At 34.3% G+C, this 16,794-nt stretch overlaps 3 protein-coding genes across 4 annotated transcripts in view; 1 reads left to right on the top strand and 2 right to left on the bottom strand.

Moving 5' to 3' along the window:
* The window catches only part of LOC100178657, an 8,641-nt gene extending 1,094 nt beyond the window's left edge, over positions 1-7,547 (bottom strand). Inside the window, exons 1-9 of one of the 2 annotated variants that reach the window (XM_009863310.3) lie at positions 7,389-7,547; positions 6,656-6,749; positions 6,193-6,311; positions 5,506-5,625; positions 4,971-5,120; positions 3,949-4,148; positions 3,116-3,582; positions 2,611-2,852; positions 2,056-2,231 (exon numbers count right to left, since the gene is read on the bottom strand). In XM_009863310.3, the coding sequence (XP_009861612.1) occupies positions 2,056-2,231; positions 2,611-2,852; positions 3,116-3,582; positions 3,949-4,148; positions 4,971-5,120; positions 5,506-5,625; positions 6,193-6,311; positions 6,656-6,749; positions 7,389-7,442 (1,622 nt within the window). In that variant the 5' untranslated portion in view covers positions 7,443-7,547. Of the gene's footprint in view, positions 1-2,055; positions 2,232-2,610; positions 2,853-3,115; positions 3,583-3,948; positions 4,152-4,970; positions 5,121-5,505; positions 5,626-6,192; positions 6,312-6,655; positions 6,750-7,388 lie in introns of both variants that reach the window. The other variant, XM_026840044.1, reaches the window with a different exon arrangement.
* The window catches only part of LOC100181021 (protein lin-7 homolog C-like), a 20,932-nt gene extending 8,348 nt beyond the window's left edge, over positions 1-12,584 (bottom strand). The window contains exon 1 of the mRNA XM_026840048.1: positions 12,580-12,584. The gene's annotated coding sequence lies outside the window, so the exon portion shown is untranslated. The remainder of the gene's footprint in view (positions 1-12,579) is intronic.
* On the top strand, positions 7,552-13,205 carry LOC100176333 (S-adenosylmethionine decarboxylase proenzyme). Its single transcript, XM_002126796.5, has 8 exons — positions 7,552-8,452; positions 8,874-8,960; positions 9,388-9,514; positions 10,067-10,169; positions 10,602-10,810; positions 11,646-11,738; positions 12,128-12,283; positions 12,658-13,205. The coding sequence occupies exons 1-8, from the start codon at positions 8,322-8,324 to the stop codon at positions 12,805-12,807; spliced, it is 1,056 nt and encodes a 351-aa protein (XP_002126832.1). The 5' UTR covers positions 7,552-8,321; the 3' UTR covers positions 12,808-13,205.
* The last annotated feature ends 3,589 nt before the right edge of the window (positions 13,206-16,794 follow it).

The following is a 16,794-nucleotide window of genomic DNA, read 5'->3' on the forward strand; positions in this document are numbered from 1 at the left end:
GACAGTCGTTATAACACGGATGTTCTGTTTCATACACCGCGTGCCTGTTTATGAGTTACCACGTATGTGACTTTGTGGGTAATTGATTTTAAGTATGGTTGATTCAGACAACCGATTAGTGACCACTGGGTTGGAGCAATTGTCGTTAAGTGTTCTTGCCCAAGGACACATACACCCACAATGGTGGCAGCATTGAGCAACAAACCAGTGTTGTCTAACAACCAACAATTTATTTCTGTGCGTGATTACAAAAAACCATATTATGACATCACAGACCTCAAGAAACTCCCCACTATGCTGAGCGATCCCGTCAAGCGCGTAGAACAACGACAACTGGTGTAGAACCTCCATGAGGGGTTGGGAGGTCGAAGTCAACTTTGATAATTTCTCGAAGAAGTTCCGAACAACAAAGTAATGGCTGTGGGCCTGGGGTGGGGGTGTATGATCGAGATGTTATAATTTGTTGGGGTTATATGGGTTATGATGTGTTGTTAGTTCTATTTTTAAACCTTTTATTAAAGGTAAACATATTAGTAAAACTTTGTATTCCAACAAGGCATACCATGGAATCTGGGATTTAATTCAGGATTGGCACATTACCCAAACACCCAGGATGACATTAGTGACCCCTGGGTTGGAGCAATTCATGTTAAGTGTCTTGCCCAAGACCACATACACCTATCATTATCGAGCCTTGAACCCCGTACCCTTCGGTTACAATGCAATCACCCAACCACAAAGCTGCATGAACACGGTTAAATACTCACAACTGCAGCCCGCACAAGGTGTACGGACGATTCATTCAACGCACCAACGAGGTCCATTCCACCGTCCATTGAAGCGTCTACTTTGCCACTCGCAAACCTGATTAATCTGTTATGGGTTGGATTAACGTTAATGCAGGTAAAGGGAAGTACCATGGGTAAAATGAAACTTATATTCAGGTAGAGATTCTTATCAACAAAGTTTAAAAACCGTTAGACCACATTTGAGCATGTTCATCTATATACATATTTTCATATTCCGTTGGTCCACCAATTCAATGTATTTACGTGGGTTCATTAAACACAGGTTTTCTGGTTAGTTTTAATAGAAACACAACAGTACATGTATATGTGTATGTGTATGTGTATAACACAATTGTTTTTCATATGTTTTACAACAAGAGATCATACACAAAAAGTTTGTGAGTCCTTAAATCACAAATAAAAACTGTTGGGAGATCTGTTTTACAATTATAACGGAACCGATTCAAATAAGTTTGAAAACATTATAAACAATCAAATATATTTATACAGTAAAGGTATGCTTATATATAATTATAACTGATTCAAAAATGGTTATATATAACTAATCCATATATATATATCGGTGATATCACCCCAGCGCTCGTTGTTTATAAAGTGAATCGAGCGTCTTGACGTTGGTGAAGTCCTTCCCTATACTTGATGGATCACAACCACACGATAGATATGCAACACTGCCCGGTAGTTTTGCCCCGCTGCGCAAGTCACGGGTGCATTTCACCAAGTACCTGGGGTGGGTGGGGTGAATGGGGTGTTAATTTAGGGAGTATTACGAGTTTCGTTATAACATGGGTGTTCTCTGTTCTGTTTCATACACCTCGTGAGCGCTTCAAGTTACCACGTATGTAACTTTGTGGGTGATTGTTTTTATCTATGGCTGATAATTTGTGTAATCCATTAGTGACCACTGAGTTGTAGCAATTGCCGTTAAATGTCTTGCCCAAGGACACGTATGCCCACAATGGTAGCAGCGTCGAGCCTTGAACCCATTATCTCTGGGTTACAGGCAGGCGCACTAACCACTATGCCACAGCGCCAGACAAAGTGGTGGACAGTTGGAGACCTGTCTTATAACTCCGTATACTTTTGCACTGCTTGTTTCTACAGACACTTAACAGCAGGGTGATATTTAGGCCTAAAATTAGGATTCAAAATTTGGGTCCTCTAACGCTACGGCTATGTTGCTATTATAAATATAGTTATCTTTAACTATTACAGATAAAACAATCTTCATATTAAAACAACTTACTGCTTATAATGTTCTGGGAGAAAATGTTTGTGTAGAAACGAAATCGAAAACGGTAGAACTTTTCTTGGTCTGAATTTAGTTTGAATATCTTCAAACAAATTATGATGGCGTTCCAATCCATAGTTGGTAAGCATCAGAATACGAATATCTTCGGGCCAATACAGCCAACACCATCTCTGTTATGCAATAAATGTATGGTTGAAATTGGTAATATACCAATGATTGCAATAACATCGGTGCTGTGGCAGAGTGGTTGACGCGCCTGCCTCTAACCCAGAGGTAATGGGTTCAAAGCTCGTTGCTGCTACCATTGTGGCTCTTGTGGGTGTATGTGTCTTTAAGCAAGACACTAAGTGGCAATTGCTTAAAACCACAAATGGTCACTAATGGGTTGTCCAAATTATTAGCCATATATAAAACAAAATTTCCCCCCAAAAACCACCCACATGGTAACTTGTAAGCTGGCACTGGGTGTATGATTGAACACGGTAGAACACCCCCGTTGGCCTGTTATATTAAACCAAGTAAATAAGTCACTTGCAATGCCATGCTTACTTCTTTTATGGAGAACCAGGAATTTAAATAACTTTGAAGTTTGCTATTCATTTTTGAATCTTCTCTGTTCATTAGTTCATCATGTGATTTTTGAAATGAAGCCTCGTCCTCAGAATGAGCAATTTCTTTTAACAAAGCTACAATTTGTTCTTGTGCTTCTGGAGTAACTTTAGCATCAGATAAATAGCCTCGTTTTAACCAAGCTCTCTCTTTGTGTAATTCACTTATTAAGACTTTGCAACCTGTAAATAAATGTTATGCTAAAAATTTAAACAAGTCAAAAATTCAAGGTAACACTCCTAAATTTTGGGTCCTATGGTGCACCACATTGTAGGACCTCACTTACATAGAATAGGAAAGCTACATTGCAAAGTAACATTACCTTGGTTTTCTATAGAAGGCCAAAGTAAATTACAAGCACTGCTTAATGTGTTTTTATGGTAACAATTTAAAGCAGGGGTAAAACAACATAAAACACATAATACAGAACGAATAAATAGCTTACCAGAAAAAACTTGTTCAATTGCTTCAGTCCTTGCTTCGTTATTATCTGTAAAAATAAACTTCGGTTCCCAGTTTTCGCACCAGTGTTTTAAAATATCCAAAGCTTCAGCAATATGCCTCACTGAGTTTTCTTGCGTTACAAACGTCGCTACTACTTGATGGGAGTAGTTAGTTTTCACACAAAGAAAATGCAGGGGTAGCGCGAATCGTGTCTGTTTTACTGTGAAGTCCAGGAAACAAAAATCGTTTCCGTAACGATGCAAAAGCTCCCTTTGCCAGCCTAGTTGATGAACGAAGAGGAATTGATGATCAAGAGAGGACAAAGTGTCATCTTTATCAATAGGAGGGGTAGGAATAAACGGCCGGAACAAAATATTATCTTCAGGAGATATTTCTTGCTTCCAATGATCAATGTCGCGCATGAGAGTGTCTTGGTCATATTCACATAACTGTTTTTGGAGGAAGGATCTGAAAAGAGGAGACAATTTTTATCACTTAGTTTCTGTTAACAAAAATACAAATATCTTAATATTCACAAAAAAAATACCAGAAGATCCCTTTCAGGCACATACTATTATTGTCAGCAACACTCAACAACATATTCCAAACTTTTAATTTCAAATATAGTACTGTGGGGAAATATGGGACACCTTTAGCACATTATGTTCAAATACCCTGACAGTGTTTTTAACAATTAACAACGCTCTATGAGAGTCATAAGGATACGGTTTTATATTTTTTTAAATGTTCTTCATTTACTACCAAATGAAATAAGGAAATAGAATAAAAAGGTGTCCCATGTTTAGATGTACCCCCACCCTATTATATATTTACTTGTGATATTGTCTCTTAATAGCTTTAGCTGTTGGGAAATATCGTTTATTTGAAAGCAGTGGTATACTTCCATCTTTGAACAAATCCTCTGTGACAAACTTCTCCAGATTGTTCATAATATGTTTCACATTTGAAACCCCATTACTAACGTATTCATCGATTTTCAACACCAAGCGTTCGTCCATTTCACCTTTGATATCCTGCTATGTAGAACAAGTGATGGTTAAAGTGAATGACCGAATGTAAATTACTTTATCCTCGCTTGACCGGAAATGACAGTCGTTAAACACAGGTGTTCTGTTTCATACACCTCATATCAGATTACGAGTTATCATTTATGTTACTTTGTGGGTGATTATTTTTTTAGGAAAAAATTTTTTCTTTTTTTAGTGTGTGGTAGATAATTTGGACAACTTTTTCACAAACAGTGACCACTGGATTGGAGCAATGGCTCTGCTTGTTTCATGTATAGACACCTAACAGCAGGTTAAAAGCTGGGGTGACATTGTTAAAATACAGTCAAGCTCATAGTTGTCAGACATAGGGAACCTCGATTAATGTGGTGAATGCAATATACTTTGGCTCTGTTTGTTTGTATAGACACCTAACAGCAGGTTAAAACTGTTTTTATAATTTAGGAGTGCTACTGCTAAACCATTTTTTAAGATTTCTCTTAAAAAGCTAACCAAACAAGATTGGAAAATGACAGTTTATCATGTGATAACTTATAAGCAGGCACAAAATGTAACCAGTGATCCTCCTCCATGTGTCCTTGGGCAAGACACTTAACGACAATTGCTCCAACCCAGTGGCCACTAATGTGTTGTTCAAATTATTAGCCGCGCATAAAAAAAATCAAAAAATCCCCCCAAAAAAATCACCCACGAAGTAACATACATGTAACATGGTAACTCGTAAGCTGGAACGTGGTGTACAAACACCAGTATTATATCAATTGTTTAGTCACGCGAGGATAAAGTAAAGTAGATTCGTTCATTCAATATAAAAATCACTTAACTTACCCCTCCTATTACATGGCCAGAGTGGTCGGTGTTTTGTGGAAAAACAATTCGAAAGGTTGGTTCTTGTTTAATATTATTATCCGTAGTTAATCTATATTTAATGAACCTGGTGGCCAAAGTTTTCTGATAAATCGCAACATTGGTTGGCTTCTGTAAAAATGCACAAAATTATATTTTATTTACAAAAAAGGTCCCCAAAAATATTATATATTATATACATATATATATATACATATATATATGTACATTAGTACATATATATATAATATTATATTGTTTTATTAATACAGTCCCATAGAAAACACACATATATATTGTTGTTTTTTTTTAAAAAGGATTCTTTAATTAGTATGTATTATGTAATAATAACTATTAAACTAAGGAAATAATTTATACCACCCAATATATGTATTTTGAAGGTAGGCTAATAAAAATGAATTTTCTATAGGCATATAGAATAGAGATTTCATATTAATTATTATATTTTAAGTCACGACTCACATATATATATATAATAAATGTTTAATAAACCAACCTTTAGCTCTGGGAATTGCACCATATGCGATACACTAATAGTAGCTCCACAATCTCTCTTTTTACTCTTTTGCATTCGCAACAATTTATCTTTTTCTGAAGTGCACTTCTTGCTAAGATACTGTCAAAAAATAACATACAGAAATTATGTAAACAAACTTAAATTTGAATTAATACACCTGGATCCAGACATAATATTAGAGAAAAAGTGCCACCATATGTTTTTGCGATCCAGTTTTACACACAACATGACCCTTTCCCTGTGGTTACGAGTCTATACAATTAAACAGAACCAAAGTATATTATATTGCATTCACTGCATCCATGAGGTTCCCTATGTTTGACAAATATGAGTGTTACTGTATTTTAGCAAAGACACCCCAAATTTTACCCTGCTGTTAGGTGTCTGTCTATACACAAACAAGCAGAGCCAAAGTATATTGCATTCATCACATTAATCAATGAGGTTCCCTATGTTTGACAAATACGAGTCGGAGTGTAACTGTATTTTAACAAAGTCGCCTAATATTTTAGTTAAAACTAAAAAAACTGTAAAAAAAATTTTAAAAAAATGGTTATGGACTTTTGGTTTAAAGATTTGACATTAAATTTCAACTTAAAATTAGTAGCCTTAAATTTTCTTTAAATTGGCCAGATAAAGAATGAAACATACATAGGTTTAAATTACCGAATGTCTATCTCTACTATGAATACAAATGTACTTTGTAAACCCAGTTGTAAAGTAAGGCACCATATCACCAGTATCGTCCACTCTCCAGAAAACTTTGCTTTTCTGTGGCGTATTATCTAAATTAATATAAAATGTTTCGTTGGGTAGGCCTATTAAATAATACAGATTTCGTTCTAAATTACTTAATCGAAGTATAGCTTTCCAACAAATTCACAATCAAAATACTAATTAAACTTGGCAACCAAATTTTTAAAACTACAGTTCACACAATTTTAGTAAGCAATGCTAAGAGCAGTAAAATGGCTTTGTGTGTAATAGACGACTCAACCAAAAAAATAAGCTTTATCTTTGGTTGATGCCTAATCATTCAGTGCAGAACTAGTTACATACACCACAGGGATTACTGTAAGAAACTTCATTTTCATAGAAAACCATATAACCGTTAAAACTTTAAACTGACCATAAATTTTGCCGGAATGTTTTAGGAATTTGGTTTGTGAAGAAGTTTCAAAATCTTTGATTGTTTGATTTACTTCATCCATAGAATGTACGATCTAAAAAGATTGAATAAAACAATGCAAATTATTTGTAGTCACATCACGAATGGGGCCGTGGGGGTAACAAAATTTCACACACCTTGTGCCATCGTTTACCACACCTATAACTTGGATTGTGTGGGGTTGACACGTAATCATTAGGCACGTAGAAGGTTTAAAACAGGCTTGGATGTTAAACAGACGTTGTATTTCAACTTTTACGTGCGTCATGTATTAGCCTTTTTATAAAGACAAAATTGAAAGAATTTTTTCAATGTTTGAGGCTGGGGTACATGGGTCGTGAGATGTTTATAGAACTCTGATTTGGGTCACGCTAAAAAAAGTTTGGGAACCACTGCCTTACAGTGATGCCAGCATTAAGCTTAAACACATATCTGCTGGTGCACAGCAGTCATACATTTTAACCACTAAGCCATGGCAAAACACAAAGTGTTAAAAAAGTTAAGCTTTCGCATTTTTAAATTAACATTTGTTTTTGTTATGTTTATTGGATTGCACATGAAATTAACATAACATAAATATGGCACCTTTTTAACTCGTAAGCTGGCACGAGGTGTTAAACCCGTGTTATAACGACTGTCGTTTTCCGGCCACGCGAGGATAAAGTAAGTTACATTCATTCATTCATTCATTCACCTTTTCCTTGTGTGTGGTATCAGTCGCTGTTGTACCGCCATTTTCTGTTTCCATTTCCTCTGTATTTCAAATATTCCACAAATAAATAATATAAAAACAAAATACGTAAACTCTTTCTTTAATTGCAACTTTCACAACACAAATTAATTTCGTTCAATTTTTGCGCTGCGTAATAATAATGCACCTATACATACTTTTGGGCACGCAGTATAGTTTTATCTTTTCCAGATTACACTTTTCCACTTCATATTTATTGTTGTTGTTAACTAAGCTAACTATTAACCTGATCGTTTACAATTTATTTTTTAAGGCTAATAAGCCAATGTCGCCGCTAACCGCAAAATGTGCGAAGCCGGTTAAATGTGACGTTGGTAAAAGGCAAAGTTATTAGAGACGCCAGACGTTGGTATAAAAGGTAATGTCTGCTGCACGTGCTGTGGTCGTGCGGTGTCCATCTAGTACTCTAGTTCATTTCTTGCAGACTGAAGAGGCTAGCCAGCATAAGCAATGAAGCAGTTAAGAAGTATATATATGAGTTAATTTATTGATTTTTGCAATCCCCTTTGTCAAGTTCAAAATGATTCCTATTTTTTACTGGACCTGCTGTATGACTGTACAGTTATTACTTTTCGTGTTTCAAATTACATAAAATTCAGCACGAAAATCTCTGCTATTTTATAGGTTTTACTTTTACCATACAACCTTCTTATTTTAACCACAGAAACAACACACGTACACCGTTAATCTGGCTTAATTATTACATTGCTGGTATATGTATGATGTATACCTGACCAATCTTCAACGCAAATTCATATTTTCTGATGGGCTTTGATGTGAGCTGACACAGCTGACGAAAAAAACAAACTTTAAAGTCAGTTTATTGAGAAACAAATACACACACCATTGCACCAGTGATAAACTATCAAAGTAGTCATGAGTGTTGTTGATGTAAAAGATGGCGCACCCCAAAGTTGGTTTTTTGAAGGAGTCGAAAAGTTAATGGAGATTTGGTTTTCATCATCTGCACCAGATGGACCAAAGAAAGGAGCAAATTTAATTGAAAGGTGATTAAATACTTGACACATAGGCGTCTAGTTAGTAGTGTCTGAGAATCTGGGATGAAATGCCCCCCCAGTTTTAAAAAAGGTGTCATAATATGTTTTGGCTCCCTCAAGTTTTACACTTTAATACAGATTTGACCTTTCTGTTAAGTATCTAGCCTCTACAAACAATCTAAGTTATACAGTATTTGACACTTGAACCAATGATTCAATGAAGTTGTTTATTTTTCACACTATAAATATAACTGGATTTTAACATTAATGTCTACAGATTTTGTAAAAAAATAAAAAAAACATAACGCCTATAAGGCTCGTTATAGGTGAATTGCTACATAAGTTGTAACAACTCATAAAATATTAAAGTTAAATCAGTGGCAATGTGCGGGCACGAGGTTTGTGAAACAGTGGTTTTAATATCCTACAGGTGGAAATGGGAAAATATTTTAACCCATGTTCATTGTAAGATACTTGATGAAATGAAGCATCAAGACCAGACCGCTTACATTCTAAGGTAAATAAGTTTACGAAAGATTGATAACTTGATACTGTACAATATTAATATGTGTTTTGGGCAAGATACAAAAATCTAGTGATTACTAATGGGGTTCCTAATTTTCAGCTGCATTATAATATACAAATGACAATAAGAAAAATCAAGCAATTGTTTTGCGTAAACTAAATATGAATTCAAAAGTATGCATGAGGTGTATGAAACCACTGCAAGTCTGCAAAAGAATAGGCAACCTCTTATAATTTATTTATAAGTCCAAATTGTGTCTTTACTTTAAATCATAAATTATACTCCATGGCACATGGATGCCCCAATAATGGTATGAAACAGTCACAGACTTACTGTATTGTGTATGAGTGTCTAACACATGGTCTGTGGTCAGGGCAACAAACTGTTTGATGTTTAACACACCGGTATTTGTTGATAGTGAATCAAGTCTATTCGTGTCTCGTGAAAGAATCATCTTGAAAACTTGTGGAACGACGCTCTGCTTGCAAGCATTGCCATTCATCATCCAACTTGTGCAGGATGAATGTGGTTTTGATACAGTTGCGGTAATTTATATTTATCTAAACACCAGTGTTCTGTTTCATACATATTATATAAAGTAGGGTGGGGAAAGATGGGATACCTTTTCGTTCTATTTTCTTGTCCCATATGGTAGTAAACAAACAACATTCACAAATATTAATCCGTTTGCTCATGACCCCGAAAGACCATTGTTAATTCTTTAAAACTTGATCAGGATATTTGGATATTATATGCTAAAGGTGTCCTCTCTTCTCCTACCCTACTATATGTTTCATACATAATATATTTGTTTCATATGTATTTTTATGTTTCATCTTACACATATATATAGTTATAACACTGGTCTTCTGTTTAATACACCATCGGCATCTGCCTGCTGACGAGTTACCACGTATGTAACTTTGTAGGTGATTAATGGATTATTTATTAGGGTTTTTAATTATCATTTGCTGTTAATTCATAATTCTGACAAAGCTATTTTGTTTTACCGTGGTATATGTATATTTTTTTAGTTTTTTATTCTTGTTGGTATGACATAAAAGTGTCAATTTTTAGTAACTTATCATTATTTTCAGGATTTCTTTTACTCGAGGAAAAACTTCATAAAGCCGGACAACCAACCTCACCCGTATAAAACTTTTCAGGACGAAACAGTTTACTTGGATACCATACTTTCTGGTACATACATATATATATATACATATGTTATTAATAAAATGTAAATGTTAAGTGTTCGATTAAAATAATGAACTTAATTGTCCACGAATGTTAGATAACTTGGAATTGTTTTGTTGTTCTATTGTGCATTTGTACCTTATAGGTTTTGGATGTTATGGCTTCAGTCACATGTCTGTTTCCAATTCCATGCAACTTTGTGGTTATCTATCTATATGATTGTCAGTTTCCACAATCCATTAGTAACCACAAGGCTTAAGCAATTAGCGTTAAAGGAAATGGCTTCATTAAAGACATTCGTTTCAAAATTTGTCAACACATTATAGGCAGCTCTGGTCTCTAGAACTCATTTTCCTTCAGTTAAGTAGCAGCACTGTACTATCAGATCGATTTTAATTACTATATATATATATATATATACAATCTTTTTTAAAGAAAGTGCATCTTACTGTCTTGGGCGAATGAACCGAGATTGTTGGTACCTTTACACCTTAAACCACCCGGAGAATACTTCGCTGATTGGTGTCAATCAACCAGACCAAACCTTGGAGATCCTGATGACTAATCTAAGCGTAGAGAGCATGCAAAAGTTCACACGCTGTGATGAGAAAGGCAATGTTAGAAACGCAGCTAAGTTTACTGAGGTATTTCCCATATTTTATAGTGTCAATTTTTAGTAACTTATTTAATGAAATATAAATGTTTTACAAAAAACTGCAAAACATTATTGAATCTTAAAATGTACATATAACTTAATTTACAGCTATCTGTTTAAGTTCAAAAGACACATTCCAAAATCCTTCCCCAAAATTTAGGTTTTCACCAAAACTTGCAATTTTACTGATTCAGAAAAAAATCAATACTGTTTGTAATCAATACCGCCATAATGAACCTTGATTAATTGGATAAAAAAATTGGTGTAAATCTGTGCAAAACAAATTTCTTCAGACAAAAATTGATCAAAAAATTGGTAATAATAAATACCTGAATGAAGAAACAAAATTTCCAATCTGGATTTAAATACCTACGTGCTTTTGTTTGTATAAAAACATTTTCATTTTCACCAAAACGCCATTGGGCTATTTTGCCACAAATTTATTAAACTTTTTTTAAATTAAAAATTTTTAAATAAAAGACACAACACATTATTCTAGTAACAAATATTTTAACATTGGATAAGATTTTGTTTAAAACTTATTTTTGCTGCAATGCAATGCATAGAAAATAGTTGTGATATTAACCTTTGATATCCGATCGTTTTCTGTTCAAACAAAAGACACAGGAAACTAAAACACATGGGATTTAGTTTATCATGCATGTGTATGTTTGGTTTTGTTGTATGTATAGACTATAGATACACATTACAAAAAAATGTATCAAACCTCCTTTTTCGCTAACGTTTTCGAAAAGATAAATAAAAATTATGTTTTGTTAATTGTTTAATCTTATGTTTATCAAATCAAATTTTCATATTCACAGGATATTGGAATATCTGATATTCTACCTGGATCCAAAATAAATTCGATTCTATTTGACCCATGTGGTTACTCTATGAATGGTCTGTTGGATAAGGTAACATATTTCGTTGCTTATATCTTGAAAATAAACTGTCGGCAAAATTAAGTGAAAACAATTAAAGTTCATACACCTCATCCTCACGAGTTATCACGTCTGCAATTTTGTGGTGAATATTTTATTATCACGTGTGAACTTTGTGGTTAAAATTTTATTATGAGAGTGAAAATTTTGATAACTCATTATTGAACACTGGGTTGGAGAAATTTTCATTAATTGGCTTAAAGAAGATGCATATAGATTTCTATCTTCTAAGCAACAAATTTAACTTATCGATTCATAGTATTTGCTCTTTAATGCAGTGCAGAAAATAGGCTGCTACTCAGGTTTGGTGTACCATGAGTATCATAGTCAAAGAAATAACTCAATTTTACCTTTACACACAGAACCAATATTGGACGATTCATGTCACACTTGAACCGGAGTTCTCCTATGTCAGTTTTGAGACGAACGTCATCATGAAAGATTATAAGGAACTTATCGGGAAGGTTCTTAATTTGTTTCAACCACAAGTCGTGTCCATGACCTTATTTGCTAACCATGTAAGTAAAAACAAAGTGCACAAGGTGTATGTTGGTAATGAATTATGTAACTCACTTTAACCTCGCGTGGCCAGAAAAGGCCAATCTTTATAATATGGGCGTTCATGCACTATATGAGTTGCCATGTATGTCACTTTGTGGGTGATTATTTTTGGGGGAATTTTTCATTTTTTATATATAGCTGATAATTTGGACATTTCATTAGTGAGCACTGGCTTGGAGCAATTGCAGTTAAGTGTCTTGCCCAAGGACTTTTTTATAGTTTTTATGTTTGTTTAATGCACATATTTTAACACCTAATTCAAATGAAAATTTGCCCTAGAAAAAATACCAACAAATTACCCCTGCCAGTTATAACCCACGATATGTTGCAGTTTTCATGCGTTGACACAACCAGCTGGGACGACTTCTCTCATATAAAAGTGCCCGGTTATAAGAGGTTGGATCGTCAAGTTGCGCAACTACAAGACTACAGTTTGTGGTACAGCCAGCTGAAGAAGGAAATAAAAAATAATGGTGTTTAATTTTAATATCGCGTATTTTGTTGCCCTTTTTACAAGCAACGTTAAAAACTGTAGTTGTAATAATTCTGTTAAAGTTTTTTTTTTATGTTCGCTTACACATCTAACGTAGGATGGGACACCTTTTCGTTGTAAATTCTCCTCTCATTTGATAGTAAAAAGAACATTTAGAGAATTAATAAGCTGTATCCGCACGACTTACATAGACCGTTGTTAATTGTTTAAAACATGATTAGGATATTTGAATATTCGGTGCTAAAGGTGTTACATCTTCCCCCACTGTACTACATTCGGTTTTCCAAAAACATGTTTCTGGTAAATTCTGATAAAAGCTTGTTTGTCTTTGAAAATCTATAATTTATGTCTTCGGATAAATAAAGCTGACAATGATGTGTAATTTTCACAACGTTTCCGACGCGCGGGTTTTATACAATGGTCGTATTTCAATTCAATACGGGTGAGATGGGTTTTACAACGTCTAATATTGGCTGTAAAAGCCGCCTCGCTCTGTCCTGTACAAACAGTACGTAGGAGGTGTGATTAATTCAACACATTCATTTTCCAAAGTGAGGAATGTACATGCTTAATAGTAATGGATGCTGATTGCACTAAACGGGTTTTGAAGTCAACAAACGAGCGCTACAGATTTAGGCGGAAATGTTTCGCCTTTGCCGCAGTATTATTCAAGGAACTATAGAACGCTGCTCTAAGCCACAGTGGCCACTTATGTTTGACGTTTTAAGAGGGGGTACCTGGCTTGGATCACGTAGCAAAGCAAGAGCAATAGATATACACTGCATATTTTATAGACTAAAGCAGTTTGAAGATACGCTTTTAAACAGTAGCAGTTTTATGGTTATGATCAAACAGCATAAATTAAAGCAGTGGTTTTGTATTTGCTACTCCACTAGGTCAGTGTGCGTTGTATTGAACAGCAAATTTAACATAATAGCTTTTTATATGCAAAATTTCTGACTTTCTATAAGGACCCAAGTTTTGCATGTATGAGAATATAGTAGGGTGGGGAAAGATGGGACACCTGTTTATTCTATTTTCACGTCCAATTTAGAAGTAAACAAAGAACATTCACAGAATTATAAAACCGTATTCTCACAACTTCCATGGACCGTTGTTTAATTGTTTCAAACACGTTCAGGACGTTTGAAAGTTATGTGCTAAAGGTGTCCCAGTGTCCCGTCTTGCTCCACCAGTGTCCCGTCTTCCCCACCCCACTTTACTTATTAACGCAGTTGCAACAGCCTAGCCCTAAATATTGTATTTAGTTTGCCACTGAGTGGGCGTGCGGTTTTAAAGAGGCTTTTATGCTCCGTAGTTTATTGACGATGAACGCCTTGGAATATTTACTTTTTCCACATATATGTATACCAACGGCTTTTAACCTTTCCTACATTTCTATATATTTAAAAAACACATTAAAGGGCAAAATTACCTTTTTTATTAAATATTGTAGCACAAAGCGTACCTATACAACAGGTTAAGAACTACAAACCATAGCTATACACGTTGCCGAATTTCCGTTTTTTTCGTGGCAAACTGCTATAAAAGCAGGGTTTTTAAACTGTTTTCCGAAGCACCAAATTACTAATTAACAATAAAATGAACTAGTTTTCGTGTTTTTATTTAAAATACTACAATCTAAGTCTGCTATTATTTTAAATAAACGCTATGCTATAATACAGTAGGGTGGGAAGACGGGACACCTTTAGCGCATAATATCCAAATATCCTAAACGTGTTTTAAAGCATTAACAACGGTTTATAGGAGTCGTGAGGATGCGGTTTTACAATCCTTTGAATGTTATTTGTTTACTACCAACAGGGACCAGAAAATAAAAAAAATGGTTCTATGAAAATTGGTCCCATCTTACCCCACCCTGCTAGTACTATACTACTTTTAACTAACTTTTTGCAGCGTAAAACTGCTGTGCTAGCAAGCAGTCATATTAAAAATAAACAATAATTGCTGGTTCGATAAGGCCTACAACCTACATATTTGTACTATATTACGTCACAAGCCAACAGATCACATCCAAATGGAAACAGTTAATGCTCGGAGTTTAAAAGACCTTGCTGTTAATTTCTCAATAATAGTTCTGATGTTGGTTCTGCTTTACTTGGCCGTGAACCTGTTTGATTGAATGAATGAATATGGAACTAAATCAACTGAACGAAAAACAGTTATCGGTATCCATAATTTGTTTGCCTGCTTTTTTCACTTGTTTAGTGCATATATGTATATGGTATAATAATGTGTATTAAAACAAATTATATTAAACTGTTTATATATATTTAGATATGTTGACTTTAAAATGAAAAAGCAACTACGTCATTTAAATGAAATCTCCAGTTTTTACTGCCTTTTTATTGCTTTAGAATAAAATTCAATCATTTTAGTATTACATTCATTTTAGGTGTTAAAACTGCAAAAATACGTTTTTATATATTTTCAAGTATTTCATTCTTAAACTGCAGAAATTTCGTATAACAAATTTACTGTAAAATACTGCATGCCCAACATTGCTTTTACGTGTAAAAAAAAACAGTTTTATTCCCGTGTGTAAAAAACTGCTATATATAATAACAGCTGTGTTTTCATTGTTTTTTTTTATAGAGCGAGTTGACCATATTTTTGTGCCTCGCCTTTAAAACGAGGTTAATTCTACCTAAAAATTTAATATTTAATAAAAGTTATGACATTTTTTTTGCATGCGTTATTGTATAAAATTATTTATATGTGACACAAAACGAGTTTTATTCATCTTTTCAAGTATATAGTATACGAAATGTAGCTACATTTAATTACAACAACAAAGAAAAGGGCAATTTAGCTGTAAGACAACAGTTGTTAAAATAAACACGCTGGGGGTAAAAACTGCTGGGTAAAAGTGCGAAATAAAATTGTGGCTGCTAAATTTACAGTTTAAAACGATCCAGATATGCAGTTATCTTAAATATTCATTATAATAACACAGTGTATACTATGTTAATACAAGAAGCAGAGTACAATATAAAAATGCACGCTGAATAAATATAGGCCAATATAGCCAATTCTTGTTTTGTTTATACAGTATAGATGTCGCGTAGGACTGAAATAATATAAATTGCGCCTTTTGTTCATTAGCGCCTGGATATTTTGACTACGATGTCATACAAACCTATGCAGCTGCTGGCAGCTCTATAGTAAACCAGTCCCAGTGGGACATCTGGTACATAAGTATGAGACAAATGCAATTTCGGTTTGCAGAGCTCAGGCGACCACAGTGTAGTTTGGACAGGGCGAGTTTTAGCCGGAACGCTGCTCTGAAAGTTAGATAAATATAATAAGGTGGGGAAAATAGGATAGCTTTGAATTATATTGTCTCGTTACATTTGTAGTAAACAAAGGACATTCAAAGAATTATAAAACCGTATCCTCACGACTCCCATATGCCGTTGTTAATATTAATTAATCTTTAACCGCTTATATCTGGTATAAAAACGCAGTATATTTCCGACCTTTCGTTCGCTATCCGGCAATATGAAAACGCCCTACTTTACAAAATAAACTACATTTTTCCTACCAGATAAGCGGTTAAAGATTAATTAATATCTTATCCATGTTTTACTGTTAAGACTCATGACTGAATTTGGGGGTTAAAAAAAGCCGCTGAAAGATTAATTACAATATTCCTGGTAGTAGAAGTAACAGAATATAAGACATTAATATTTAGCAACAGTCCAGGACGATATTTGAGACACGTAACCGGATAATATTTCATAAACAGGATACAATAAATAAAAAGAAATTCATCCGTTTTGAAACTATATTAAAATTTGTTTTATAGTTCCCGGATACGGCACACAATGTAAATGACATCTAGGTATTAATAAATTAAACAGCTTAATTTAGTTTTACGATATAAGTCATTTTTTGTTCAGTAGTTGAGTCGGACTTTGCGTAATATGGGGATCCTNTAGAGTCGAACTGACA

Source organism: Ciona intestinalis, unplaced genomic scaffold (genome assembly GCF_000224145.3).
Source record: "Ciona intestinalis unplaced genomic scaffold, KH HT001103.1, whole genome shotgun sequence".
NCBI lineage: Eukaryota > Metazoa > Chordata > Ascidiacea > Phlebobranchia > Cionidae > Ciona > Ciona intestinalis.